General features: G+C 45.2%; 2 protein-coding genes across 6 annotated transcripts in view; one reads left to right on the top strand and one right to left on the bottom strand.

Annotated features, from left to right (window-relative positions):
* PAPSS2 (3'-phosphoadenosine 5'-phosphosulfate synthase 2) overlaps nt 1-10,416 on the top strand; it is a 117,150-nt gene extending 106,734 nt beyond the window's left edge. For both annotated transcript variants that reach the window (XM_013062244.2, XM_045081450.1), the window contains 4 exons: nt 5,336-5,471; nt 6,696-6,964; nt 7,932-8,161; nt 8,642-10,416. In XM_013062244.2, the coding sequence (XP_012917698.1) occupies nt 5,336-5,471; nt 6,696-6,964; nt 7,932-8,161; nt 8,642-8,783 (777 nt within the window). In that variant the 3' untranslated portion in view covers nt 8,784-10,416. The remainder of the gene's footprint in view (nt 1-5,335; nt 5,472-6,695; nt 6,965-7,931; nt 8,162-8,641) is intronic.
* A 5,527-nt stretch (nt 10,417-15,943) lies between these two features.
* ATAD1 (ATPase family AAA domain containing 1) overlaps nt 15,944-27,366 on the bottom strand; it is a 65,386-nt gene continuing 53,963 nt past the window's right edge. For 3 of the 4 annotated variants that reach the window (XM_045081454.1, XM_004764128.3, XM_045081453.1), the window contains exons 7-10: nt 26,897-26,986; nt 24,624-24,674; nt 19,202-19,338; nt 15,944-17,530 (exon numbers count right to left, since the gene is read on the bottom strand). In XM_045081454.1, coding sequence (XP_044937389.1) covers nt 17,410-17,530; nt 19,202-19,338; nt 24,624-24,674; nt 26,897-26,986 — 399 coding nt within the window. In that variant the 3' untranslated portion in view covers nt 15,944-17,409. The remainder of the gene's footprint in view (nt 17,531-19,201; nt 19,339-24,623; nt 24,675-26,896; nt 26,987-27,366) is intronic. The other variant, XM_004764130.3, reaches the window with a different exon arrangement.

Genomic DNA, 27,366 nt, shown 5'->3' on the forward strand with positions numbered 1-27,366 from the left:
TTTTATTTATTTATTTGACACAGAGATCACAAGTAGGCAGAGAGGCAGGCAGAGAGAGAGGGGGAAGCAGGCTCCCTGCTGAGCAGAAAGCCTGATGCGGGGCTCGATCCCAGGACCCTGAGATCATGACCTGAGCTGAAGGCAGAGGCTTAACCCACTGAGCCACCCAACCACCCACATTCCTTTTTATTTCCTCATGAAGGACTTAAAAGAAATACCGGGGTATTGCAGAAGAATGCTTTTTTTTTTTTTTTAAATCAATTTATTTATTTCAGAGACGAGAGCGTGAGTAGGGGGAAGGGCAGAGGGAAAAGGAGAGAAACTCCAGCAGACTCTGTGCTGTGCGTGGAGCCCAATGGGTAGCTCGGTCCCATGACCTGAGACCATGACCTGAGCTGATGTCAAGAGTTGGACCCTTAACCAAATGCGCCACCCAGGTGCTCCTGAGGTGCATTTCTAAGGGAGGTCTTGTAGGCTGAGATCTTTCTAGAAAGGGGCAGAGAAGCGTCTTTCTGTTTGAGGGCTGCTCTGAATGACCCACTGAGTCTTCAGAGTCTGCAATGGTTGGGTCCCTCCACTAAATGGGAAACAAGTGGACCGGGTAGAGAATTTAGTCTGGCACCTTGAGTAAAGGACAGAAATCCAAGTCATAGCTATGCCCTCAACCAGAGCTTGTGGCGTTCTCCTCCATCTTGGAAACTCACTAGGGGAAGCGATTCCTTCATCCAGAATGGGTCCAACCAACCACTGGAAAGAGACTGCGGGCATATGCCCTGTGGTTGGCGGGGGCAGGACGGGGGTCAGTGGCATTCTTTCAATAAGAGGGGACAACTGGGGGTGAGGTGTGGCAGAGTCTCCAGAGGGGAATAGCACATTTTCATCAGTGGTTATTTTAAGATTGAAAATGTGTTCATCTGATTGGGATCATTTTGAGTCGCTCCTGCCTAAAGGCAAAATGGGCTAAACCTCCTCAGGTTCCTTCATAACTTCTACCTGGTGGCCACGGGGGTGGAGGGGCTCCTGGAATTGCCGGGTGTGGCAATTTCCTGTAAAGGAAAGTATGTGAAACCGAATGTCAAAGCCATCCCTCCCTGAGGATGAGAGCCTTAGGGCTGAAACTTGAAAAAGCCATATAAAAGGAGGAGCCAGACTCAGAATAACCCTACAAGTAACCCTGGGCCCCTACAAAAGATGTTTGAATGAACTTACTGGAATTGGTTGGGCAAATGTTTTGGTTTCATTTCTTTAAGTTGTGAAATGTGGCAAGGTAGGAAGGGCTTTTTCAAGGCCTCTGAACACAAGAGGTTAATGAACGAAGAGTTAATGAGCCTTCCTGTAAAATCTGCCTTCTCGTTGATCGTCTTAAATCCCAGTGCACCTCTTGTTTAATCTGAACAGTGTGTCCACAGGCTGGCAGGCAGCCTTGGAAATTGCAGGATACTGACTGAAAGCAATTTGAGGAACCCTGTTCTGGGCCTTGATCCTGCCTATGTTTCATCCACTCGCGGGTCCTTAAGGTTTCGGGTCGGAACCTGATCTTCAGTCAGTGACCCAGGGAGGGAAGGGTGACCCCCTCATCCCCCTGCTTCAGAGACGTCCCCTCCCGGGGCCCACCCTCCACATCTCTTCTAGTAGCACTAAAAGAAACACCTGAGGAGGCTCTCGAGAATTCTTTCTTTTCATCTTGGTGGCAGCTGGAGCTCAGGATTTCTTCGAAGCCAGGGAACGTGGTGCTGTGCCTAGTGGTCTTGGTGGTCTGGTCAGTGACCATCCTGTGAGGTCATTACAGGGACTCTGCAAACATTCCTCATGAGCTGATGGCGAGAAATGGGCCCCGGATAACCCGGCAGAGGGAGGCACTCACTGTACACACCACGCCTGGAGTGGGACGTGTGTTTATCAGATGCGCGACACTGGCCATTTCAGGGAAGGGACTCTTTTCACTGCCCCTTTTTTTAGAACCTTGAAATTTACAGTGAAATTTACACTTTGGTTTTTTTTTTTTTTCTTAACCCAAAACTTCCCAAATAACCCCTTCCCAAAGTGGCCATGGGTCTCCTTGCATTTCCATGTGGCCCAGGGCGTCATTGGCTGCGTCGGTTCTGGGGGTTGGCGCCGGACGCTCCCTGTGAGTCCGTTCAGGCTGGGAATCCTGGCGTTAGAGCAGTGTTCAGGAGTCCTTCCTGGATGTCTCCAGTGGCAAGCACCTCACCCCCAGCTCACGCCCCTTCTCTCCCAGACCCACTCCCCAGTGGGAGGCCTCCGCCAAATCCCGGGCGACCTCCTTGCCTCCTCCTGTGTTCATTCGGCTGCTGGGTCCTGGCAGTCCCATGGATGGCTTGACTTTGGGCACGTCTCTTCTCTTGACTTGGGCCAGGGCACTCCGTCTCCTGCCTGACTCCTGCAGCGACCTGCCTGACCCATTCCCGGCTGCCGTCATCCCCCGTAGCGGGCCAGCCTGTCGTCCCCTCTCCTGCCCCTGCCACCTCACCTGGCTGTCACGCCCTTCCTCCCCGTGATGCGGTGTGCCTTCTTTATGCTTCCAGAGCACTCTGCCCTTGTCTGACCCCAGCTGTCCCACTGTGTGGTTACCCATTCGGTCTTCTGCCAGCCCAGGAGATAAAGGACCGTGTCGTCATCCACTGAGCCCCCAGCCAGGGCTGCGTTCACACTCTGCAGGCGGAGTTCGGGGGAGGCAGCAGGTGTAATGGGAGCAGCAGCTTGGTTTGGGGGTCCTGGACATGGTGTCCTGGCTTCTGGGAGCCCCTGTGCACCCTTGAGCGCTACCTCTTCTCCTCTTGTCTGCAAATGACGTGTCAAGTCCCTGTCACCTCTCCTTTGTCACCCCAGAGCTACTGGACCAGAAATGAATGTGTTCTCCATGGGGATCACCTCGGTTTTCTACCTCTTGATCCTTATCTCTGAACCCTCTTGTTGTGACCCTGTTTTCCCAAAGCCTCCATTCCACACTCCCTCCTGGTTTCTCCTCCCCGCCCCCCGTGCCTTTTCCTTCCGCGGAGTGTACCTCCCCACGCACAGTGGCTGCTCTCGCGCCAGCCCCTACACTCACCCTCCTCTCCAGGCTATGCCTGTCAGGCTTCTCCTTACCCCCTCAAGGCTCCTCAGAACAGCTTTCTTGTCTTCGTGCTAGGGTTTGAACTCCCCCTCTCCTTTTTGTATTGCTGTTGCCTCTGCTTCCAAGCCCGGTTCCCTTCTCACATTCTCTGACTCCCCAAAAGCCTGTTCCTCATTTCTGTCCATGCGCCCAGGTTTGCGGACTCTCCGGAGGAGGTGAGGGCCCCTAGGCCACAATGCCTGGGAAATGGGGCAGAGCCACTGAACCTCCCTTCCTGGGAGTGAGATCTCAGTTCTGGGGACAGTAGGGCCATCTTGGGGCGGGAGGTGCTTGCTGCGTCTCCTCGTCTCAGCAATAACAGAAGCATAGGTGCAGCATTGGCCATCAAATAGACTCATCTTTAGGCTGAGTTGTGAACCAAATTGGATGGGTGTTGCCTTCACCAACTGAACAGTAGAGGGCAGACCCCTAGCGTCCAGCAAGAGTTACTACACGCCTAGGGGTGTGGGGTAAGTCTCCAAATTTTAATCACCTAACTGAGCAAGGAGGAGAAAGTAAATGCACAGGTACGGGGATTTGACAGTATTCTGACTGAGTGATTCTCCTCCCTCCATCCCCACAGTCGTGTTTTTTCTTTTCCATTACTGTTACCCTCCCTTCCCGCCAGGCTCACCCCTCATTTGTGGGGCCCATGGCGAATGGAAGCCCACAGACCATGTTTAAAAGTTACCTATCGAACTAACAAACTTTTAGATAAAATGTGTTCTGTCCTTCTACGTTGACCACTATTCCTTGAGAATAACCTGGAAGGTCAGGTTCAAATTTAAATTCTGCACCAGAACACGGGTGCTGTGTGAAGAGATGGCTTTTGACCTGCCACGAACCCTCTCCTTCCTTGTCTGTGCTTGGCCTTGTTCCTCACATGAGGGCGCCCCAGGCTGTTCGGCTGAGCTCCACCCACACCCCCACAGACTCCCCTCTGCTGGCCTGTCCCCAGAACCAGGGCGGCCTCTGGGGCTGTGTGGTCCACCCTGGAAAGACAGGCTGAGAGAGGAAGGGCGTAATTCCTTCTAAAGGTGTGTGTTTTCTGTTCCTTACTATCCCCGAAGTCACTTGGTCAACAGAACGGGTATTGATAAGGGAGCGTATTGATAAGGGAGCGTGTTAATAGTAACCTCTGTGCTTTCTTTTAAGAATCTTATCACTTTAGATCTTACATTTAGGTCTTTAACACATTTGGAGTGAATTTCTTTACGGGGTATAAAATAAGGCTCTAACTCTGTTCCTCTGTATGTGGATATCCAGTTTTCTCAACACTGTCTTCCAAAGAGATCTTCCTTTCCTCTTCCAGTGGTTTTGGTGCCCTTGTCAAAGATTATTTGAGAGAAATCCAGAGTTAGCTAGTTAGTCTGTGCTTAGCCTTGGGTGTGGACTTGGCGACATACTGCTACTCTTTGGACATTTTCTTTTGTTTTCAAACTAGAGCGTAACTAAGAAGGATACTTCTTTTAAAGTTTTCTTAGAAATTGTTATTAGCAATAATTAACTGGTAGAAAACGACTTGCCCCGCCCCCTGCTTCTCTGTTTTGGGTTCTTATTGAAAACAGTCGAAGACACATCAGGCTGTATTAGGAACATGCTGGCAGTGGCGCTCAGAGAGTGGTTTGCAGGGCACTGGGGGTCCTCAAGACCTTTCCACAGAACCCCAATCTCAAAACTACCTTTCTAATACTGAGACATCATCTGCCATCATCACTGGGCTGATGTTTGCAATGCCGGTGCCATAGCCATGGTCCCCAGGACTCAAGACAGGGATGCCCGGCTCCACTTGGGTTGTCCCCAGACAGCAAGCACTTGCAGCAAAAACAGGGCCAGCTTCGGTTAAGAATGTTCTTGATGACAGGGTGCCTGGCTGGCCCAGTCAGTTGAGTGTCCAACTCTTGATTCTGGCTCAGGTCTTGATCTCAGGGTCTTGGGATTGAGCCCCCTGCTGGGCTCCCCCTGCCAACCCTGGGCATGTGGAGTCTGCTTGAGATTCTTTCTCTCCCTTTGCCCCTCTCTATGTTCTCTCTCTCTTTTAAAAAAAAAAGTATAAAAGGGTTGAGAGACCAAAAAGTTTGAGAAATACTATGCTAGAAATGGCTAAGAATGGAAGGCAGTTCTTCAGGAATAACCCAAGGTTGATCTAGGAGGAGAAAATGGTTTTCAGATCCACTAGAAGCTGATACTCACCTCCAGCTTTACTCACGGTCTTTCTAGATGGTGATGGAAAGCGGGGATTGGCTGGTTGGTGGAGACCTGCACGTGCTGGAGAGAATAAGGTGGAACGACGGGCTGGACCAGTACCGCCTGACGCCTCTGGAGCTCAAGCAGAAATGTAAAGAGATGAACGCTGGTACGTGGGTGGCCTGGCTCTCATGCCTCCGTCAGTCCTCCTCCCACCCTCTGATTACAGAATTCAAGGTACCAGGAATCGGCCATTTATAGTTGCAAAAAGCTGGAAACCTCTATCGGTGTGTGTATTGATACAGACTGGAGCGGTTCAGAAAGCTAAGGACAGCCACATTTTGGAATAGTACGCAGCAGTTAAAAAATAGGCAGACACAGAAAAAATATCCCAAGTGGCTTTATTCAGTGAAAACACAAACTGGAGAACAATCTGTACAGCACAATTTTGGAAAATACAGTAATCGTTCTCAGAACCCTAAGCTACTTCTGTGTCTCGAAGAGAAGTCTCTGGGGCGTGTACCCTAGACCACAGGTGACAGGTGCCACTTGGGGATGGAGTTAAGACCAAGAAGCAGGAGGGTTTTCACTTTATAAATTTTGAAAAAGAGAAAAAGTAATGGGATTATAGGTGAGTTTATCCTATTTGGGGCTTCTGTGGATTCCCCAAGTTTCCCATAATGGGTCTTTCTTCCGTAACTAGAAGGAAAATTTAAGCCTCTCAGGAGCCTGTCACTAAGTGGAGTAGTTTTGAAGACTTTTTTTTCAGTGAAGGTGAAATATGTTTTTACATCTTTAGCTTGTTGAAACTTTTCCTGGGCCCCAGAGGGCGCTGGTCGTCGCCCACCCCCTGAGGGAGCGAGCCTAGAGCAGAGGGTGGCGTGGGGACTGCTCATTGCCGGCTCCAGCCTGAGCTGTGCTTGGCGGCAGAGGTCCCTGACAGATGCTTCATGTCTGAGGTGGGTTCCTCGTTAGGGCTTCCTGCCTGTGTGTCCCCTCTGGTCTGCTGGGTGCCTCTGGAGTCCCAGAGTAGCCCCCAAAGACCCAGGTGGAGTCTACTTGTGCCTTTTGAAAACGAGTGGGCATAGTGGATTCTCTGAGCTGTAAACACAGTGTTTCCTTTCTTTCTTTAGATATTTAAAAAAAATTTTTAAGTCCTCTCTACACCCACTATGAGGCTCGAACTCACAACCCCAAGATCAAGAGTCCCTCGATCTACCAACTGAGCCAACCAGGCGCCCCCTCTTTCCTTTTAAAATTCAAGATCTAATTGGCTTTATTAAATGATTCTAGCAAGCAGAGGGGAGCCTCCCCCTGCATTTCTGTTTTGTTCTTGCGGACAAGCGACAATGTGCATTTTGTTCAGCTGGGCCTTTGTCCGCTCCTTTCCCAGACGCGGTGTTCGCGTTCCAGCTACGCAATCCCGTCCACAACGGGCACGCTCTGCTGATGCAGGACACCCGCCGCAGGCTGCTGGAGCGGGGCTACAAGCACCCAGTGCTCCTGCTGCACCCTCTGGGGGGCTGGACCAAGGACGACGATGTGCCCCTGGCGTGGCGCATGAAGCAGCACGCGGCCGTGCTGGAGGAAGGGGTCCTGGACCCCAAGTCAACCATCGTTGCCATCTTCCCGTCCCCGATGCTGTACGCTGGCCCCACAGAGGTGAGCAGTTCCCTGGGCTGGGGGGCCTCGTAAATGGGGGCTCAGACTTTACTTATGAGAGCCAGAGTCTCTGTGATCCTTTCCCTTCATGAACAGATTCTCGAATCTTCTAGTCTCTCTTCTTTATCCAACTTAATTATGATTCCATGTAGAATTTGTAAAAATGCTGGAAAACACATCAGACCTGTTATACCTGGGGCAAAGTGTATCGCACCTGATACTCATTTGCCAAAGTTCAGTCACTCTGAGTGGGTCACCACCACACGTGCCCGTGAGCTCTTTGAGAAAGACTTCGTCCCTAAAAGCTTGGTGTCCCCTTCCGTCCTACCACAGTAAGCCCGTCAAACAGGGACATTCTGTGTCCCACGGCACCGAGTGTGTGGGAAGCATGATGAATTGGAAGGGTCTAAACCCTTTGGAATGCCCCAAATTGAGTTTCAGAAATTAATCTTCTTCAATCAGATCACAGTGCCAGGCCTCTGGCTCTCCTCCCCATCCCCTGTATCGGTCATTGAGCATCAGAAAGGGTGATTCATTCTGAAATCCCAATGTTGTGTTGAACTAGAATCAGTGTTTTCATGGGATTAGCTCATCATTGGCAATCGGGTGATCAGACAGGTTGGAATTTGTAATTTCCTTTAAACTGTGATTTATTCTGAATAGGGAGGGACTGGAAAGTAAAATTCACACATCTGAGTGTTCCTGGTCCACGTGCCTATGTGGAGAAGCACTCAGGAGACAGAACCCTGGGTTCTAGGAAGCTGGGGTCAGGCGGTGGGGATTCATGTCTACAGCTCCTGCTGCAGCAAACATGAAGCATGAAGGGCACTTAGACAATCCACTGATATCTTCCAGCTGTTAGCTGATCACTGGATTACTTTTAGAGCAGAATAAAGGCATATCTGTAAACAGGAACCCCAGAGCTGAGCAGCAGTGACCAGCATCTCCCTTGGGTGATGTTTTCTAGGTCCAGTGGCACTGTAGGTCCCGGATGATTGCAGGGGTCAATTTCTACATCGTGGGCCGGGACCCTGCAGGCATGCCCAACCCTGAGACCAAGAAAGACCTGTATGAACCCACTCATGGAGGCAAGGTCTTGAGCATGGCCCCAGGCCTGACCTCGGTGGAAATCATTCCATTCCGTGTGGCTGCCTACAACAAAGCCAAAAAAGCCATGGACTTCTATGACCCCGCAAGGTAGGTTTCTGGAGGCAGAGTCCTTAATCACCTCCATACAATGAGAGTGCTGGCCCTGTGGAAGTGCATCTCCACCTGCTCCTAGTGGGGTGGGAGTCCCGGTCTTAGACATTCTGTGTCCCCCTGAAGTGTAGCACGGCCCCTCATATGTCAGTAGGCGGTCCATCAGTAGCTCTCTTTCAACAAGTCTTCCTCGAGCAGGCATTAAGGGAAAGGAAGCCAGTGTAGCAGCAGGATATGGCTTCCCATGAACAGAGTAGGTGCCCAGGCAGTGTTGAGCATGCGGCTGCTGTCACGCCTGCCATCACGCCCCTTTCTTCTCCAAGTTCCTTTACTGAAGAGTTAGTGAACTGCTCGTGCAGAAGGTGCAGCATTTTACAGAAGGAAAAAATAGGGTCTAAAATTCGTCACCTATTGCAGGCAGCTCTGGGGATGGGGTGAATTACCCACTCTGAGCTGTGTGTGGCTGCCCCATGACAGGCACAACGAGTTTGACTTCATCTCTGGGACGCGGATGAGGAAGCTGGCCCGGGAGGGCGAGAATCCCCCAGATGGCTTCATGGCACCCAAAGCATGGAAAGTCCTGACAGATTATTACCGGTCCCTGGAGAAGAACAACTAAGAGCCCTCCGGCTGCAGAGTTTCTTCTCAAAGTGCTCTTGGATTTGCTTTTCTATTTTTGTGATTAGATGCTTTGGACCCAACTGCTTCTCAGTGACTGATGTTCGTGTTTTACAATGAGGTAAACAGTGTGTCGATAATTTGAAGTCAGCTTCAGTCATATATAAAAGAAAGTCCAACTGCAGCTGCCTCCTGGCAGGTGCGGGCTGTACTGTTAGCATTTCAGAACAAACTTGTCTTCTCGACTGCGTCTGGTTCAGTAGGTCCCAGGTTTCTGAAAGTTTTGACCATATCTTGTTTACTTGCCAAAAAGTGAAGTGTACTTTCCAGCTTCAGTCTTGCCCGGTGTCACGGCAATGTGAACCGGAGGAACCACCTCTTCTGCACAACCGACCTAAGGGGGAAAAGAACTCTCCGCCCTCACACGTAGATTCTCGCCCTTTGGACTCCTGCCTCCAGCCCCGTCTCTTCGGGCTCAAGCACGGCCTGCCTGGGGACCCCAGCACCTCGGGTCCACGCAGCCTAGCTCTGCAGAGAAAGTGATGTTGTCTAGGAAAGAAAGACCATCTTACCACACTTACATGAGAACTCAGTTAAATAGTGATTTTCAGCTGGAGAGCAGAGGGCACTTTGAGGAAAAGATTTGCCCCCAAAGCTCAGACGATCTGGCGTTGTTGTGGGAAGTTAATTTTTCTCCTCTTTGCTGTGGTCACTGTGTCCTGGGAGAGGCCGCACTGATAGACTGCAGCTTTGGCCCAGACCAGTCCAGACCATCAGACTAGCGGGCTGCTGAAATGGGAAAAGACTCCAGAAACTCTATGTCTCAGAGGGGTCCCCAGTAGATGATGCCTAGCGTGTGCCTCAGGAGCTGCTGAGCACGCTCACAAATGCTCACGGTTGGCATCATTAGAAGGTACTGGCGGCACCCGACAGGCTTGCCGTCACTTGACTGGCAGTCTGGGCCTCCGTCTACACTGTACAACATGGGAGCTGCCTCTGGCCCCTCAGTTGCTCCACAAAGCTCCTTGCTCGGAAAGCACTTACAAAAGCAACCTTCTTGGATGCCAGGTGCAGAGTTTTCTAAATCCAGCTGATCTTCGGCAGCTGGAAAAAATACTTCTCCAAAGACTCGTGCTGTGCTGAGACATCTAACCTCTGATGGTTTTACTTCTTGGGAGGTAATCCTTGTCCTTTATGCACAACTGCTTGTTGCTAAAGAATATATGAAGAAACCATACCTTTTGTAGCTAAGTCTCTCTGGAAGAGACTTAAACTGGAAAGAGAAAACTGTGATTTTTTTTTCATATTTTCAGTTTCTTTTTTAGGAAAATGCTAATCTTAGCTACTTAAAGTTCTTTTGAGAATCAATTACACACAATGGCCACAGCAAAGCCTCACTGCCTTGACTAGTGTAGTGCCTCCGTTGATTTAATCAGAGCTACTCAGTACTGCCTTTTTAAAGAACAGCGTATTTATTGAAATCATGAGATGGAATGTAGTGCCTTAATCAATATATTTTGTGATTTTTAAGATATATTTAAAACTGCTTTTCTGCTCTTAATAATACTTAGTGCAAATGACTATTTCTATGTACCTGTGAGGCTTTTTATTTTAATAAATTGCTCAAAATGAAAGTGGAGTCTCTTCTGCCTGTGACGCGGAGTGTGGGTGGGCTGCGGGACCGCTGAGGGCTTTGACTGAGTCATCGGGGAGAAACAGCAGCAACCCTCTGACTACAAGGAAGAGGTTGTTCTCCTGCGTTAGAGTCACTTAAAAAGCGCACGGTGGGCGTAGAGGTGCAGGGCTCCTCATGTCTTCAGGGGGAGGAGGCTGCTGGGGGCTCCCCATAGGATGTCACGGCAAGAGAGTCTGACCTCTTCTTTCCAACTTGTTCCCTTTTCTCAAAGTGCCCCCAGGGAGTGAGCCAGCAGGGCTGGGGCGGGCGGTCTGCTGTTGTCTTGTTTTTCATCGGGGGTGCTGAACCTCAGCCATGGATCCTTTGCCAGGAGACGAGGTACCTGTTTCCACCCCTACTTCCAGTGGCCTTCGTGCACCTGCCAGTTTGGGGCTGTTCTCCCTGCGGACCTGAAGGCTTCATACAAATTCTGCCACCGCCCCTTGCTGGGCAAAGAGCCCTCTTCTTGCTCAGAGCCTCGCTCACTCGCTCGTTCTGAGTGACAGCGGGACAAAGTAGGCTCAGACATGTGTGAGGACACGAGGACACAAGGGTGCCGAGGGGGGGGATGCCAGGCTGTAAGGGCAGGGGAACAAACCCCGAAAAGGCCTTTGTGAGTCGCCGGGTCCAACATCAGCAGACCTTGCAAATGTATCAGCACTTTGGCCCTTGGGTTTCTCTCCAGCCCGTCTCCTTTGCACGATGAAACAATCGTGGTTACTCAAGAGCAAGTCAGATTGTGTTTCCTCTTCCTCCGATTCTGGGACCTGGCCGTCAGGTCTGGCGTCCCTGACGGACACGGCACGGTCAGCTGCTGTCACGGTGGAGGTCGGGGGGACTGCTCCTGCCACTTGGCCACAGATTCTGAATGCAGGTCTCTGACACTTACGCATTCCCTCATCACCATATGCGTCAAGGATCAGGAATGACGGCACACCGATTCTGAAAGCCACTGACTTCTTTTCTGGCCTCTCGTGCGCATTTAGTTCTCTGATGAATATTAACTATCACTGGGCCACTTGGTGTGTTCACTGAACGGGGAAGATGATATCCAAGCAATTCACTGATACACACTCCAGAATCTACCTACTGTTTCTGCTTATATTGTGAATGATTTTAATGAAAAAAAATTTAAATTTCTCAATTTATTGATATTACTAAAAATAAATGGGTTACTGGCTAGAGTTTGCAGATTCAGTTAAATACATGAAAAACCTAGACAGTTACACACATCGCACTTCTATTCAGGGCCAGCAGAGAACGGGGGGTGCCAGCGAGGACTCCCCCAGCTTTGTGAGCACAGCTCGTTTAATGTCATCACACATATTTATAATTGCTGGCGGTGATCATACACACTTTATTTGGTAAAGTTCTTAAATACAGTTGGTTTTGGGTATTTTCTTCCAGAAGTATAAGCCTGCCGTGTACTTCAAGTTTCACAAGACAACGTATGTGACTGTTCTTATAAACTGTAACAGATGATACACATACATGGAAAGAGCAATCTTGATTTGTATTTATTTCGTAAGCCTGTTTTCCATAAACAGTTTGGTGGTAAAGTGCAGCTCAGTGCAAGCTGTACGGACTGCTTTCATGTAGAAAACCCAATACTGATCGGGTATTCCGAACTAGTTAAAAGATTGGCTTCTACAAGGGTATTCACCAAGAAGAACCTATATTTACCAGGAAGATATTAATCCCATGAACCACTAAAGGGGTTGTATCCCCATGCTATCCTCAGATGATTCTACAAAGTACTAGATCTCTGGGTATTCAAAGTAAACAACAAAGAAAGCTTCCAGCTCCAACAGTCACAGACATTAAACACGTTTAACACACAGCAACCTCTGGCACGCTCAGTGTCTCCAACCTGCCCACCTGATGGCATTTTGGTGACCTGTGCCCATCGGAACTGCATCCCCCAAGGCCAACACCCATCCCCAGCTGACAGAGCCCCCCCATTTCTGAGTGCTGCCAGTCAGAGCTGCGTCACTAACTAAGGGCCCTGTGTCTACCAACACAGCCGCCGTGGCTACCGTGCAGCTTAGTGAACTGGGATGGGAAAGTAGAGAGATCTACTTCAGCAAGCCCATCACCGGCAGACAAGGAAATGGGAGGCCTAGAAATGGGCGACAGGAGAGGACTTCCTTAGGCAACATGAGAGCCTACAGCCAGATTCACTTCCAAACTCCCAAAGCATTTCCATAGGATTCTTAAAACAATTCCAGAACGTACAAATTAGGATTTCTATTTACAGATAAGGGAACAGATGCTCAAGGAAACAGAGGTTTTGCCCAAGGCTACAATGCCATATATACATGGCACACAAACACAAATATAAAATTGTATTACATACAAAGAAGTTTCACAGCTGGGGTTGAAACCTATAAAGTTGGGAATGAACTTCACAGGACATAAAATTCCACTAGAATGACGCAGATTCCGATAGTACTGACCGAGATCCATAAACACATCACCTTCAAAAACAAATGGCCAGGGGAGACAGTCCCCCATCCTTAGATTTCACAGAGTAAATGGTGAAAGAGGGTCTCTGAGTCTTGTGTGTCCTCATCAGAACTGGGCATGTGGAGGGAGCCATGAACATCTGACCCCTGTAAACCCAGCCCTTTTGGGCTTCAGTACTGCTAAGATCAAAAGGCTGCCGCTGGAGGGGACAGGGGGAGGGCTAAGCCCAGCAACTCCTCTTACTATGGTACAGCCCAGACCCAGCATGACTGGACTCCAGAATGGGGACGATTAGGCCTCTGCCACTACCGCCTGTCAAAGGAAAAGGTTCGCCTTCTTTGGAACCCAAACAAAAACCAACACTACTTCAATCTCCAGTGTTTTGTACCCATCATCTGGAACAAAAGACATGACTAATCAGAAGTGATCACTTAGCTAAAAGGTGGACATGCAAAGCAGCCGTCCAACATCGGGGGGGAAGCAGAGCGTCTGGGATCCCTGAAGGCTGTCCACGCACCTGCTAGTCAGAATACCACCTTCACTGAGCACATGACCTGAGGCCGCCTGTGACTGGCTGGCTGGTCATTTATCACTTTTTGTTTGTCCAGCCACATTATCCACCATACTGCATTTCCTTCGGTGGAAATACTGCTCTCTTTTGCATTAGCCTTGCTCTCAAACCACTGAAGCCAGGAGTCCTGGAGGGCCCTTTCTCTGAGCTTCAGGACCCTAAGCAGTGGTTTTCACTGGGGTTTGCACACCCTGGGGCAATTTAAAGATAAATGGAGTTCATTTAATCCAGTAGAATAAAAGCAAGATTCTTGAGCAGTAATTCCTGCTACAAAACCTTCAGGAGCCTTCTCTCCTAAGTCTAGTTTTTGAACTTCCTTTGGAGCTCACAGCTTTCAAATAAATTCGTTATTGCTGGAGTCGGTTGTCTGCAGTGGAACCCCACTCTTTACGGGACTAGGACTCTGGCCCCATAGACAATGCTTGTTTCCCTCACACCCACCTGCAAAGGCATTTGCTTTACTGGACAATATATGACCATCCCCTATTCCAGCATCTCAGCATTTCTGGAAGTGACGCATCTCTGGCACACCACTGTGCTCCAGGCTCAGCTCCAAGCATTGGGGTCGGTGATTACTCCACTAGGGCTCTGGCTCTACTTTTAAAACTGAACTGTCATGATTCACAAGCGTGGGCCCTTGACACATTCCACACCAGCATTCACATTAACTGCCACTGCAGCTCAAAGCACAAAAGCTCATATTTGCAAGTGTTCTCAAGCACAGTAATTCCTACTATAAATATTAATCACAAACACATACTCCCGTTCCAGTGTTTTGATGAGACCTTATGCTGTTAGTGTAACAGTGTTAACACTTACACCCAGCGTGACTGAGGAAGTTTCGTTCTTACTCACAGTGCTCATCGGTCTCCGAGAGGGCTGATCTCATCTGCGTCCAGCATGTGTCACTCTTCTCAGTACTTTGATGGACGTGAGGGGAGCACAGAATGTCCACCTATTCGTGGAAAGACACGTAACTTTTGACAAGATTGGTGAGCTCTGTTGGATGGCTGAGTCGAGAACAAGTTAGGTCAAACCAAGGCCCTCTGAGGACTTCTGTCCGCTCTAAATGGAACAACTCTAAGCCTTGGAGAGCAGGATATATGATCAGCATGTTGGAATTCTACCCAGTATTCTGACCTTAAAAGAAGCTAAACAGAGAATTATAAAATATACATCATGCAATTCGTCTTCTTTATCTAGAAGAAAGTTGTAACAGTGGTTGACAAACACAATTCCGCTGAAAGCACCTCCTACTGACAGGGGACACCGCTGTTTTTACACAGATGGACTCAAGGCCTGAGCCGTCCTCATGTAATGCCAACCCTTAAAATTACAGCCACCAGCCATGGCAGAATATGACCCACGTGCACTATTTAGATGAACCCAACCCAGCTCTTACTAGCGTGGTGGGTTCTGGGTTGCCCTGCGGTCGGGAGCGGAGAGGTAGAAGCGAGGGCAATTCATAAACAGAACTGCTTTGGATATGGAGTTCCTAAACTCTACATAAAAAGGCCTGGGAATAGTTGAGATACACCAGACTTACCATAAGTCTTCCAACAATGAGGGTTTTAGAGAAATATCACATAGGTGGTCGTTTCCATCTCTGTCCCTAGGGAATAGGCCTCAGGATTCTGGCAGCATAGAGGATGCTCACAAACGCAGCTTGGCCAACAGTGATGCAACCAGTGTGCAAAAGTAACACAACTAACAACGGGAGGTCCCCCTCCTGGGCAGTCACTGTTCTAGGTGCTGCCCCCTTGCAGCACCTCTCCGCTGGGTGCCCTGGTGGCTCCTCTTTGTCAAGGAGCAGGGGGATCTCCGAGGAGTGAGGTCATGGGTGCACGGGACAGGGTGGGTTCACTGGGTTCACAGGGAGCCTGGACTTAAACCAGGCAGTCCCACTCCACAGCCGGTACTCAGAACTGCTGCCCACAAGGGGACAGCAGAGAACCCAGAACCCAATTGCCTGTGCCAAGTGCATGTCTGCAGCAAGCATAGATCACAGGACACTCAAAATTCTTCAGAGGAATACAAGAAAGTGTCCTTGATTATCTCGAGGCCTTAAAGATGAGTTGCGGTTGATGGGATTAGTATGTTTCTCAACCTTCCTCTGGTGATTAAAGCCATGATAAACATAAGAGCTATATACTACTGCATAGTCTGAATTTAAGAAGGGACAGGAGAGACAGAGCCTCTTACTTTGAATATGCCATCAGATGAAAATCAAATCATTACTGAATTCCGTACTGAGCCACAATAATGACTGCTTACTAGAATATACGCTGTACCAGTGCAAAAGCTACACAGAGAGAGAAAACACTCCAAGGGCAAGGTGTATACCCAAAAGACAACCCAGAAAATGTTACATACCTGAAAAGACCAAGAAGTAGAGAAGAATTAAGAGTCCTCTTTATTACAGATTTATAAAATACTAGTATAATAGTCATTAAAAATGGAGACGAAACTTTATTTTTGGTATCTTGTGTTTTGCAACCCACTTGCAGTCATTGTTACCATGTTCGTGACTTGCTTTCTACTGTAGCCTCTGCCCCACCCGTCATTCAAAGCACAACAGAATGCTCTGACAGCTTTCGTGAGAGACTTTCTAGCAAATAAGTTAATCCAATAACTCACAAAAAAAGACTGAGTTTTCAAAGAAATACAATAAAAACAAAACTATCTGAAGCATAATTTAATCTTTCAGGTGGTTCACAGAAGGCACCTCAAGATCATATTGTGCCATTTTCCTCATGCGGTGTGTTACGTGCCTGTAACAGAATTCTGGTTAGTGACATTTTGGACAAAAAAAAGTTTCACATGTAGGGCACATAGCATCGAATGACTACAGATACAACATGGGGATTGTGATGTGTAGATCTGTACTAACTAGGGCATAATTTAAAATATGCTAAGAAAACTTTAAAAAATTAAAGTTACAAAATGAGTACTTTTAGCACATTTAGTTAACAGCTACTTGCTTTTAACTATCATTTCATTTTTGATGACCAAATTATATTTGACCATAATTAAAGAATATACAACTTTAAAATAACATTAAAAAGCCATGGTTACAACAGAACTATGTCCCATGAAACGAAGAAAGGACAGTCATATACATATAGCGAATGGCACCATGGTGTTTCAAAGCCATTCGTGGGCAAGACTTTCAATCCATGTGTCAGAATATTGATCTGAAACACGTCTCTATCTGGAGTGCTGCCAGGAGGAGGTGAAATCCGCGTTGATCGCCCAACTGCCTGACAACCAGTCAATGCTCATCACTGAACAGGTATTTTTATTTGCTTATCCTGATACCACAGCAGCGGAGCCACATCCGGAAACGGAGAGGGGGCTGACTGCAACTATTCCACAGCAGAGAAATGCTTGACTTAAAAAAAGCTGAAACAAAGGAAAATAACTACAAATGGCTGAATCGCTGTACCTCAGACACAACCATAAATCTTCATTTTGCTATATACTGTTTGGTACTTTCTGATTCAGTAGTTGGGGTAAAAAAAAGTTTCTGTATTCAAACATATCTACAGAATTCAATATAAAATGTGTGAATATATACATTTAATATACACACGCACACTCACATCCCCTTCCTCACGAATGACTCAACGAATCATGTTTGAGGCCAGCTTAGACGCTCTCGGGCTGCCACACGTGGCTACAGAGGTCAGACACACACGCCCAGGCAGGCTGGATCAAACCACCTGATTTCAACGAGCAGTGATACTGCTCACACAAGTGTATCTCAGTAACATAGAATTCAGAGTATAAAACCAGTGTCGGGAACACAGAACTCTCTCAGTGGGTGAAGAACATTTCTCTCTTCATTCTATTTCCACTGATGTAAGAGAGCACATTGAACTAGATCACACTGAACTGTACAAGTGATCTTTACTCTTAATCTAAACAAACATGTGTTAAAACATTCTGAAATGCCGCATCCTTTGATTTCTTCATTTTTTCAATCGCCCGATGCAGGTCCTGTTGCTGCACGGGCCGGATTTCATCCTCATCGTGGCTGCAAGGCAAACAATGCAGATGGTCAAATGACTTAGGGCTACACCTCCCTCAAATATGCTGCCCAGATTAGAACGTGACGTCTCTTTTCCACATATCTAACCCCGGAAGAGAGCCACACTTCACTGCTCCATGTGAATGCCTCCAGGAATTCTCCACGCGTATGCCCATTGGGGGAGATTCTGAAGCACCACTAACTGCTAGGAGGCAGGAGGCCAGAATGGCTGATTGTAAATACACATTTCAGACATGGGGATGAAAACCAAACACCGCACCCTAAGAATCACAAGCCGAGTATTAGCAAAACGGGACAATGCTAGACACAGGTGTGCAGCTAATCTAAACGGGAATGGAATTCCAATCAAGGAGTCACACGTAGCATCCGTGGCCACATATTCAGGAACATATTTAGCATGTGATGAACAGAAAAGAGAATTCTTTGCTATTAACAAAACCAACAACTCTAAAAACCTCCCCTCTTTAATAATTATATATAATGCCTCTTCATAATCTACAACACTTAGAAAGAAACATTTGGGGAAAAAGTTATGAAAAGCCTAGTCTACTAGCTAGATTTTTCATAATGAAATATAAGTTTTTCAAAGGCTTTGAGGACAGCAGGAAAAGAGGACCTTCACGAGTAATATAATTTATTCACACAAAATGTATGTATTCATAGGTTTGTTTTTTTTTCCCTTTTCCTCATTATCTTATACATAAGAATAAAAACCTTTGGAAAGTGGTCTCTTGGCTACAGTCAGAGGTCAAAAGTATTCTCAAAGTTAGCATCAGAGGAGCTGGATAATTTAACCACAAGTAAATGAAGTGAGCCTCTCTCTAATGGGGCCCCAGGGAGCACTACTGGCAGGTGCAGAACTAGCATGCGCGCAGCTGAGGGTTCGGTGCCACAGGACACCCTGCTGGGGAAGCCTGCAACGGCCATGTGCTGGGCGGGGGGAGGGAGGGGGTCTGAGAAACCAAAGGGCAAGAGGTGGAGAACTCATTCACCACAGGTCCCGGAAGTACACGGGTCTGCTAAGAGTTACAGCAACTCCTTGTTGGAAGGTCAAAATGGAACAAGTCGCAAAGCTTGGGCTTGGGCAAGGGGCCTTTTGAGAAAGGTCCTTGCGGGCTGGGGTTCATCAGGGGTGGCTTGTTCCTGTTCTTTAGTATCTCTGAGTATGAACTGGTTTCTCAAACTCCTGCTTTGAAGTTGGCTGCAGTGACAACAGTTTCTGTTTGGTAAACATGTCACTGTCAACAAGCTGAAATCTAACCCCCAGCCGGGTCCTCACCCCCATTTACGTGTGAAACTCCTGCAAGACCACAGGAAGTGGGATCAGGAAGTTAGGGGGAAAGCAAGCCAGGAGTGCTGGAAAGCCCTGCTCTCCTAGCACAGGCTGCGAGCCTAAGCTCCTGTTGGCCTTCTGCGCTCCAGTCCGTGCATATGCAGCAGAAATTTGGCTTTTCCTTCTCTTTATTCCAAAGCCTCCCCATGACCCATGTCTCTAATTCACTTTCAGAACTTCCCTTTAGAAAAAGAGGCAATTCATCAAGTTGGGGTAAGCTTTCATTCAAGCTTACTTTGGTTCCATAGCAGGGTTGTTATTGTAAAGAAAAAGGAACCAACCTTAAAGTTCTACAAGGGTCTGACACATCTGAGGGATCATACCTTTCTTCGGACGTAGAATTCACATACTCCCTGACACAGAGGAGGGCCGCATCCCTGCACATCTCTTTTAGGTCGCTGCCCGAAAAGCCATCCGTTTCCTGGGCAACTTCCAGCAAGTCCACATGCCTGTCCACCTTCCACAGGGAGAAAGGAACATAAAAAGTGCTGCAGAGCATCGAGCCAAACACCTTTTTTTTTTTGATTTTTAAAGATTTTATTTATTTGTTTGACAGACAGAGATCACAAGTAAGCAGAGTGGCAGATAGAGAGAGAGGAGGAAGCAGGCTCACTCTGAGCAGAGAGCCCGATGCAGGGCTTGATCCCAGGACCCTGGAATCATGACCCGAGCCGAAGGCAGAGGCTTTAACCCACTGAGCCACCCAGGCACCCCCCAAACACACTTCTTAAAAAATGCATACTGGAATAGCACAGAATAACTTTCAGTTTCTAGTTTTTTCTTTAACCATAAATGCTGAAATTTTGAAACCTAATTTTTTGTTAACTGTCACTATGACTGGAACAGCAAAATAAAGCCTTACCAGACATAGGGTACAGGGCCCCGGAAGACAGACACGCCAACGCTGTTGCGAGACGGTTTATTCTCTTCCTCTGTCTGAGAAGACTTCTCAAATGTGCACATCAGCAATCACACACAAACTACTCTACTGCTTGTAATATTTGTGAAGGAGTACATACATTACACATCTGTCCATGCACACTCAAGGGACTGATGGACACTGATGACTTCAGGACAACAGGCTACCAATGACAGAGACCACAGGAGACGAAAAGCAAAGCACGTGAAGAGTACCTTTTAGATCTGGGTGGTAGATTTAAGCTTATTAAGTGTGTACAGTTAAAATATATCTTAAATTAAATAACTACTTAAAAACACCTTCCAAATCATACTCTGAGATGTTAAAAATTGGACTTCCTCCCTTAAACAATCAACACCTCCACTCCATTTTTTGGCCACTCCTTTGTTGGGCCGCACCGTGTCCTAACCATTCACAAGCCTTGCACATGACACAGTGATCAAGTCACAAAGATGAACAAACCACGTATGAGAAAGGCTGGAAAAGAGAAGATCCCAGTCACTGCAGGAGCAAGAAGAACAGAGGCAGTGCACCACAGTGGTTAAGAGAAATGCCCCACCACTCCTTTGCTGTGTGAGCCTGGGCAATTTATTCTATCACTTCTCTGCGTTTCAGTTTCCCCAAATGTAAAATGGCAGGACTATGTGCTCCTTAGATGGACGGAGGATTAAGTAAAACAAAGTATATCTCACCACTATGCTAAGCACAAGGCAAATACTCTAAAAGCAACCCTTTGTACAAAATAATAGCTATCAGACAAACCACAAAGTCACAGGAACTGTTTTCATAGGAAACTAGGAAGGCAGCTCCCAAGTTAGATATGGTTTTGTGTCCCGGGAGCCACACTGGCAAACACTGAAGGACTCCTACGATAGCCGAGAGCACAGCACCTGCTATGCACAGTCGCCGCATGTACCGTGGAGGGTGCACAGGCACGGCACTCTCAGTGCTTCACACACATTTAAAATTCTTGAAACCAATCTATGAGACTGTTGGCATTACCTCCGCTTTCCCAGTGAGAAATAACTAAGTAAGGCGTAGGGACGATTAACAGTTATCTGCCCAAGGTCACCCAGCAAGGAGCGGTCAAGAAAGAATGTGGGGCCCTTGGGTCTGTCTCCAAAGCCCATGCCCGTGAACTACTCCTGTTTTGTTACGGAAAAGATCTAAACTCAGATTCGTTTGTAAAAGGCACACCCTGATGATCTCACTACAGAGACAGGGTATCCATTTTATTAGTCCTAATTCTTTTTATACTTGAAACTTAAAGCAAAAATTGCTACCCTGTTTACATGAGTGAGTTGTGCTAAGGGACTATCAGTAAAGAGATGTGAAAGACTAGAAACAGTATCATTTGAGGCATCTTTTAACAAAACTACAATAATTTCTTTCAGATTCTAGTGAAGTAATGATATGCCTTCAGCATACAAATACCAGCTAGTGGGAAATAAAATGTTCCCGTGTCGACAGTTATCCAGAAAGCATTCAGAATTATTATGAATCATAAAACTGGAGACTTGTTCTTTGTGCTTTTAGAAACAGAATGCTAAAAATTCCTTATACCCATGGCAAATGCAATTCTAATCGAATTTCCAAAGATGCTACTGTTAAAAAAACAAAACAAAAAACAAAACAAAACAAAAGCAGAATATGTAATCAAAGTTTAGAAATAATGAGGAGTTTAAGTTAAATGTGAAAATGTTACAGTCTGTGTAAAGTATGGCTATCTCATGAGACAGAGCTTAAATTGCATCATTTATATTCATCATCTCTATGTAAGTCATCCACATCATCTCTATCTGTATTAAACTACACAAGTTAACATCTGTCAATACCATCCTTCGTTACACTTTTTTGAATTAAATAGCTCTATTAACTTGAAGTCTACAAAATTGTCAGCAACTACCTTCTAATATGTGATGGATTTCAAGCCACAGCACAGTCATCCTAAATCAAAAGAACTCACCAAATTATATTATCTCTTTTGTTTTCTTCCCTGAACTGCTTAATGACGCCTATCTTTGTTAAAGGTTCACCAATTAAGTGTCTTTTATCTAAACAGCACTACAATTACACAATGTCTTTTTCAACGTGGTTACCGAATATTCAGCTAAAAGGTAAATGTAATACTTGTTTCTTGCTCATACAGGAGTTCTTTACCCAAAACACATGGAAAGTATTAGGAATTCCCCGAAACTGTACAAAATATTTCATGTACAAGTAGCTTTTAAGAAAAGACTACACAGCCTTTATCTCTTTTATTAAATGACTCCATCATCCCCACAATAGTAATCTCTTTCATTTGCTAAGTTCTTCAAACTTCTGCAAATATCTGCAAATAGCATATGTTTTCTATGATTGGTTTTTTAAAATTTTTTATTTATTTACTTGACAGAGATCACAAGTAGGTGGAGAGGCAGGCAGAGAGAGAGAGAGAGGAGGAAGCAGGCCCCCTGCCAAGCAGAGAGCCCGACGCAAGGCTCGATCTCAGGATCCTGAGATCATGACCTGAGTTGAAGGCAGAGGCTCCAACCCACTGAGCCACCCAAGTGTCCCCCATCTATGATTGGTTTTAAAGAAAAAAACGAGCAGGATGCTACTAAAAGAGATGGGAGAAGACTGGAAGAACCACAAAGACATACCTGCTTTTGGACAAAGATTAACATCAAAAAGATCTTAATTCTCTTGAATTATGATCCATTAAAAATACTACTGTTTTTATCTTGAGTAAGACAAATAAATTCTAAAATTCATACAGAAAAATCAGCAAAAATAGCCAGGAAACTTTGGGTTGGGTGACAAGGGCAAAACTTAGACTACGGAAAATGTGGACAAACCCAACCTGACTGTTTCAACAAATAAACTGAAAGAAGGTGGAGAAAAGGGAGAGAGAGAGATGAAGGAATAATCTATAGCCTACAGATTAAGAGACTGAAAAACTATCAAATAATCACAAATTATGAACTTTATATGGATCTTGAGTCAAACATTTACACAGTAAAAAGAAAAACCAACAAGCCATTTAGCAGAGAACAGAAAATATGGACAAGGTATTCAGTGATAATAAGGAATTAGTACCAATTTTTTGCAAGTGTAACAATGTTTATGAGGTCAAGTCAAAAAAGTTAAGAATTCTTCCTTTTAAATATATAACTAAAATAAACCCGGGAGGTGGGGAAGTAGGGGAGAGCTGGAGCAGAGTTAGTGACCCAAGGATGGAGGCAAGCCACGGAAATAGAAGAATTCCTCACTATGGGAATCTTTTTGACTTTTTTAGTTTGGCTACAGCAAGTTCAAATAGTGAGTTTATTTAATTATTATTATTATTTTTTTTTTTTAAGTAAGCCCTATGCCCAATGTGAAGCCTGAACTCCCAACGCCAAGATCAAGAGTCGTATGCTCCGGCCCCTGAGCCAGCCAGGTGCCCCCCAAATAAGGAGTTTAGATATGATGTTTAGGACAGTGAGGAATACGATGTTATTGAAAACTCAGATTCTATAAAGGGGGAAAATTCCCAGTAAATTAAAAAAGATAACCCAGGAAAAAATATTTTCAAATTTCAAAAAAATATTTTGAAATTTTGAAACAAAGAAAAATCTCCCTAATGTATTAGAGTTCCTATAGATTAATAAGAAAAAGAACACTGCAATAGAAAAATGGGCAAAGCATATGAACAAGTATTTCAGAGATAAGAATTCAAGTGGCTCCTAAACATACTCATTTCATCCCTAAAAATACAATGAGATACACCACCTTCTACCTTTCATGTTGGCACAAAGTTCCACAGCATTCTGTTGGCAAGGTTACGGGGAAGAGATACTGTACTACTGCTGGTATGAGAGTAAATTAGCACAGACCATTTGGTAATAGCTATAAAAATTATAAATCATATCCTCTGATCTATCAATTCCTCTTCTGGAAAATCTACCCCACTAATAATCCTGCACAAGTGTGAAGAGACACATATACAAGGCATTTTATAAAGAGTAAAGACAAAAGTCAACCTGAATGTTCTTCAGTATGGCACTGACTAAATAAATTATGGTATAGCCATATAGTGGAATCCCATGCAATGCAAAAAAAAACAAACAAACAAACAAAAAAAACCAAAAACAACCCAGAACAAAAACCACACACAAATACACAAAACCAAAAACCAAAAACCAAAACCCAAAGAGAGAGAAAGAACAAAGATACAATATGCTAATAAGGAGAGATCTCAAAGATGCATGGAAAAAAGCAATGCAAAGAACAGCATACACAGTTTATTAATATGATCTACGTAGAATAGGGAAGAGGAATAATAGCATATTCTAAGTGGCTGGTATGGACACAATGCCATCTGAAAGGATACAGAAGAAATACAGGAAAGGAAGCAAGATTCTTCCCTGAATACCATACAATGTACTCACTTTAATTCTGAAGCATGTCACCTTAAATATACAAACTATTAAACATTTCAATTATACCTTCTTAAATCTAAATTCCAACTTTAAAAAATATTGCAGTTAAATAAATTTTTAAAATGCATACTGCTGTACAAAAATAAATGTATCTTATATAACTGGAGAACAGTCTGAAAATATCAAAGAAGATGGTAATCCGTAGACGTGAAAACACAGGGCTTTTTAAAAAAAAGCAGACCGTCTTTGTTAAGTTCAAATGCACCAGGGTTACTGAGTTGCATGAACAGGCAACAGTTTTACAGTGATTTATGCCAAGTACAAAGCTGTTTATTCTCAGATCACTTTTACATTTTCTTCTAAAATGGTCTTATGCACATAAACATATTTATAGGATGAGGAAAATTGTAATTTTCTACTTACATTTTCATTTTTCAAGATGAGTTTCAGGATTGCTTCTCTTTGTTTTAGAGCCTAAAACCAGAATAATTTCCAGTTAGTACTAAAAAAAAATTAGAATCAAATAGTTCTAACATTTCTTCTTTCATCTGTACACCATCTGACAATACCTACAGGAAATGACAGAAACTCTAAAGTATCAGCCTAAGCAAGGTCTAGGTTCTAGACTCTAATCGTTTGTGGTCAACCTACTGAATTCCCATCTTCTTATTCTGAATCTTTAGTGATTAGCACAATGTCTGGGAAATAACATGTTTGAGTGAGTGAATGAATACCCAGGATGACCGAAGTCTCTCCCCTGTAGCTCTGCATATCTCCTTCTCTTTTTTATTCAGGAAACTTCTAAAAACTCAATGCTGTAGTAAAATCTTTACCACTAATTAGAAGATAGAGCAATAATACCCTCTCAGTTCCTTCACTTCAACCGTAACTTCCACACTTGCTAATTTTATTAGTGAATTTTTGTTTAGTGTTGACAGTACCTTTTTTTATATGCTGTCAACGCTGAACAAAAATGCACATACATTCTACTGTACATCGTTTTATACTGGACTGCAAGAGGACATTCTATCAATGTAATCTTTGTCTTCAGAACCATCAAAGGAAATTTTCTTTAAAAATGTCCTGTCTTGGGGGTGCCTGGGTGGCTCAGTGGGTAAAAGCCTCTGCTTTTGGCTCAGGTCATGATCCCGGGGTCCTGGGATCGAGCCCCGCATCGGGCTCTCTGCTCAGCAGGGAGCCTGCTTTCCTTCCTCTCTCTCTGCCTGCCTCTCTGCCTACTTGTGATCTCTGCCTGTGAAATAAATTTAAAAAAAAAGGTCCTGTCTTGCAAACAAAATAAAAGTGAAATTCTTGGTCGAGTCACACAAAGTTCATCCACAGCTGACAGCAGCCTACCTTCCCCACCCTCCCTCGACCTGTTTTCCGGATGCGCTAAGTGAACTACCCCCAGAGGTCATCATTAAACATGTGCTCCCACATCTTCTTGCCTTTGTTTATTCTGGCAGAAAGACTTTCCCTGCCTCACTCGCATATGAAATTCCTGCCCTCCTTCAAGGCCCAGCTGGAGTCTGTATAGTTCACTAACTACTCAGATAGAATTATTAGTTTTCATCATCATTTCAGGTTCTCGCAGTTCTTTAAATTGTGTTCTTTATTTATGTGTCTTGCCTTTCCTGTGTCAGAGTGGAGGACAGAGATTGAGCTCCTTCCTCAGAGCCTGGCAGGTGCCCAACACAGAGACAGTGTCAACGCTCATCAAACTCAATTTTAGAGTCTCCCACATCAAGTTAAAGAACTTCTTCACTGACTTCTTGGGTACATTTTCTAACACAGTGGCTGACTTTGCTTGTACCCTCAGAGGGGCCAGAAGCAGTAGCTACAGAAAATAACAGGTCAGAGCAATTAGAGGACACAACCATCAATGCTAGGAAACCACGTTTACCGCTGCAAACCGGCAAGCTGCAGAAACTCTCTGCAGGAGACAGGGAGTTTTTACCTAGAGACTGTATTAGAACATTTTTATTTCAAGATCTGAAAGGAATGACACTGAGCATTTCTCTACACAGCTATACATGTAACATGCCGATCGCATTGCACACATGTTCACTTAATAACCCTGTTTCCTTCTTCAATAAAAAGGCCCATAAAATTCAAGAAGTGATGACTTTGTGAAAAAATACACAGTACGGTTAAGTTATAATCACTGACCTCAGAGTATTTCTTAATGAAAAAAATAAAGGTACTAGAAAGGAGCACTGGTTGAAGACCGCCCTCACACCTGCATTAAGTTAAAGTATAATACCTTACCCACTGGTTAACCACTGACCTTATCAGAGGAAAGCCCCCACTACGACCGCCAATAATGAATCAGATCAATGGCAGTCCTTCCAGTCAGCCTTCTGAAGGGAGCCATTCATCCTGTGCTAAACCAAAACTGCAGTCCAGGTTTTCCACATACCTTACCAGATGATTTGCTACACTCTAAAGAAAATCACAAAAGCAGCTAAGCAAACCTGGGGGTAATTACATACTTTGAAGAGAAGCAAGCAATACTCATCTTAGGAAAGTATGAAAGAAGGAAGACAAAGTGGAGAGGACAAATAAACAGTTACAGGGCTTCTTGACCCGTTCCTTTCCTGCCTGTCATAAATAGTAAGTCTGATTAAAAAGAAACATTCCTTTCCTGTAAAAAGCGGAGTATTTAACTGGGCATAACATCAATCGAAAGCACTCACAGGCTGGTTGATATGAAATCTTGTGGGCATTCTTCTCATGATGGCCGAGTCAAGATCCTGAGGACGGTTAGTAGCTCCCATCACTATGACCTGGACAGATAAAGAAAACACAAGGTATTATATTAAATATACCAGTAATGCTCCTTTTAAGATGTTATTACTAGGGCTTGGAAGATACAAAAATTAAGAAGTATTAAAATCTTCTATAAGAAATTATTTTGATCCACTATTACTCAAAAATTTATAAATACAAATTGAAATTAATCCTAAAGAGAGCAAATCATGGCCAAACTGGTAAGACTGATGCATTTCACCAGCCTTTTTGTAACTAAAATAACATACTGTCCAGTTAACGAAGAATTATAAAGATTTAAAGTAAAAAAGGTTGTATTCTGTAATAGATGGTTGCTCTATGGCTGCATGATGAATGATTAAAAGCCACATATGGTACAGCTTGGGAGCCCATACAG

The sequence above is a fragment of the Mustela putorius genome, unplaced genomic scaffold (genome assembly GCF_011764305.1).
Source record: "Mustela putorius furo isolate JIRA1106 unplaced genomic scaffold, ASM1176430v1.1 tig00000577_pilon_pilon_pilon, whole genome shotgun sequence".
Classification (NCBI taxonomy): Eukaryota; Metazoa; Chordata; class Mammalia; order Carnivora; family Mustelidae; genus Mustela; species Mustela putorius.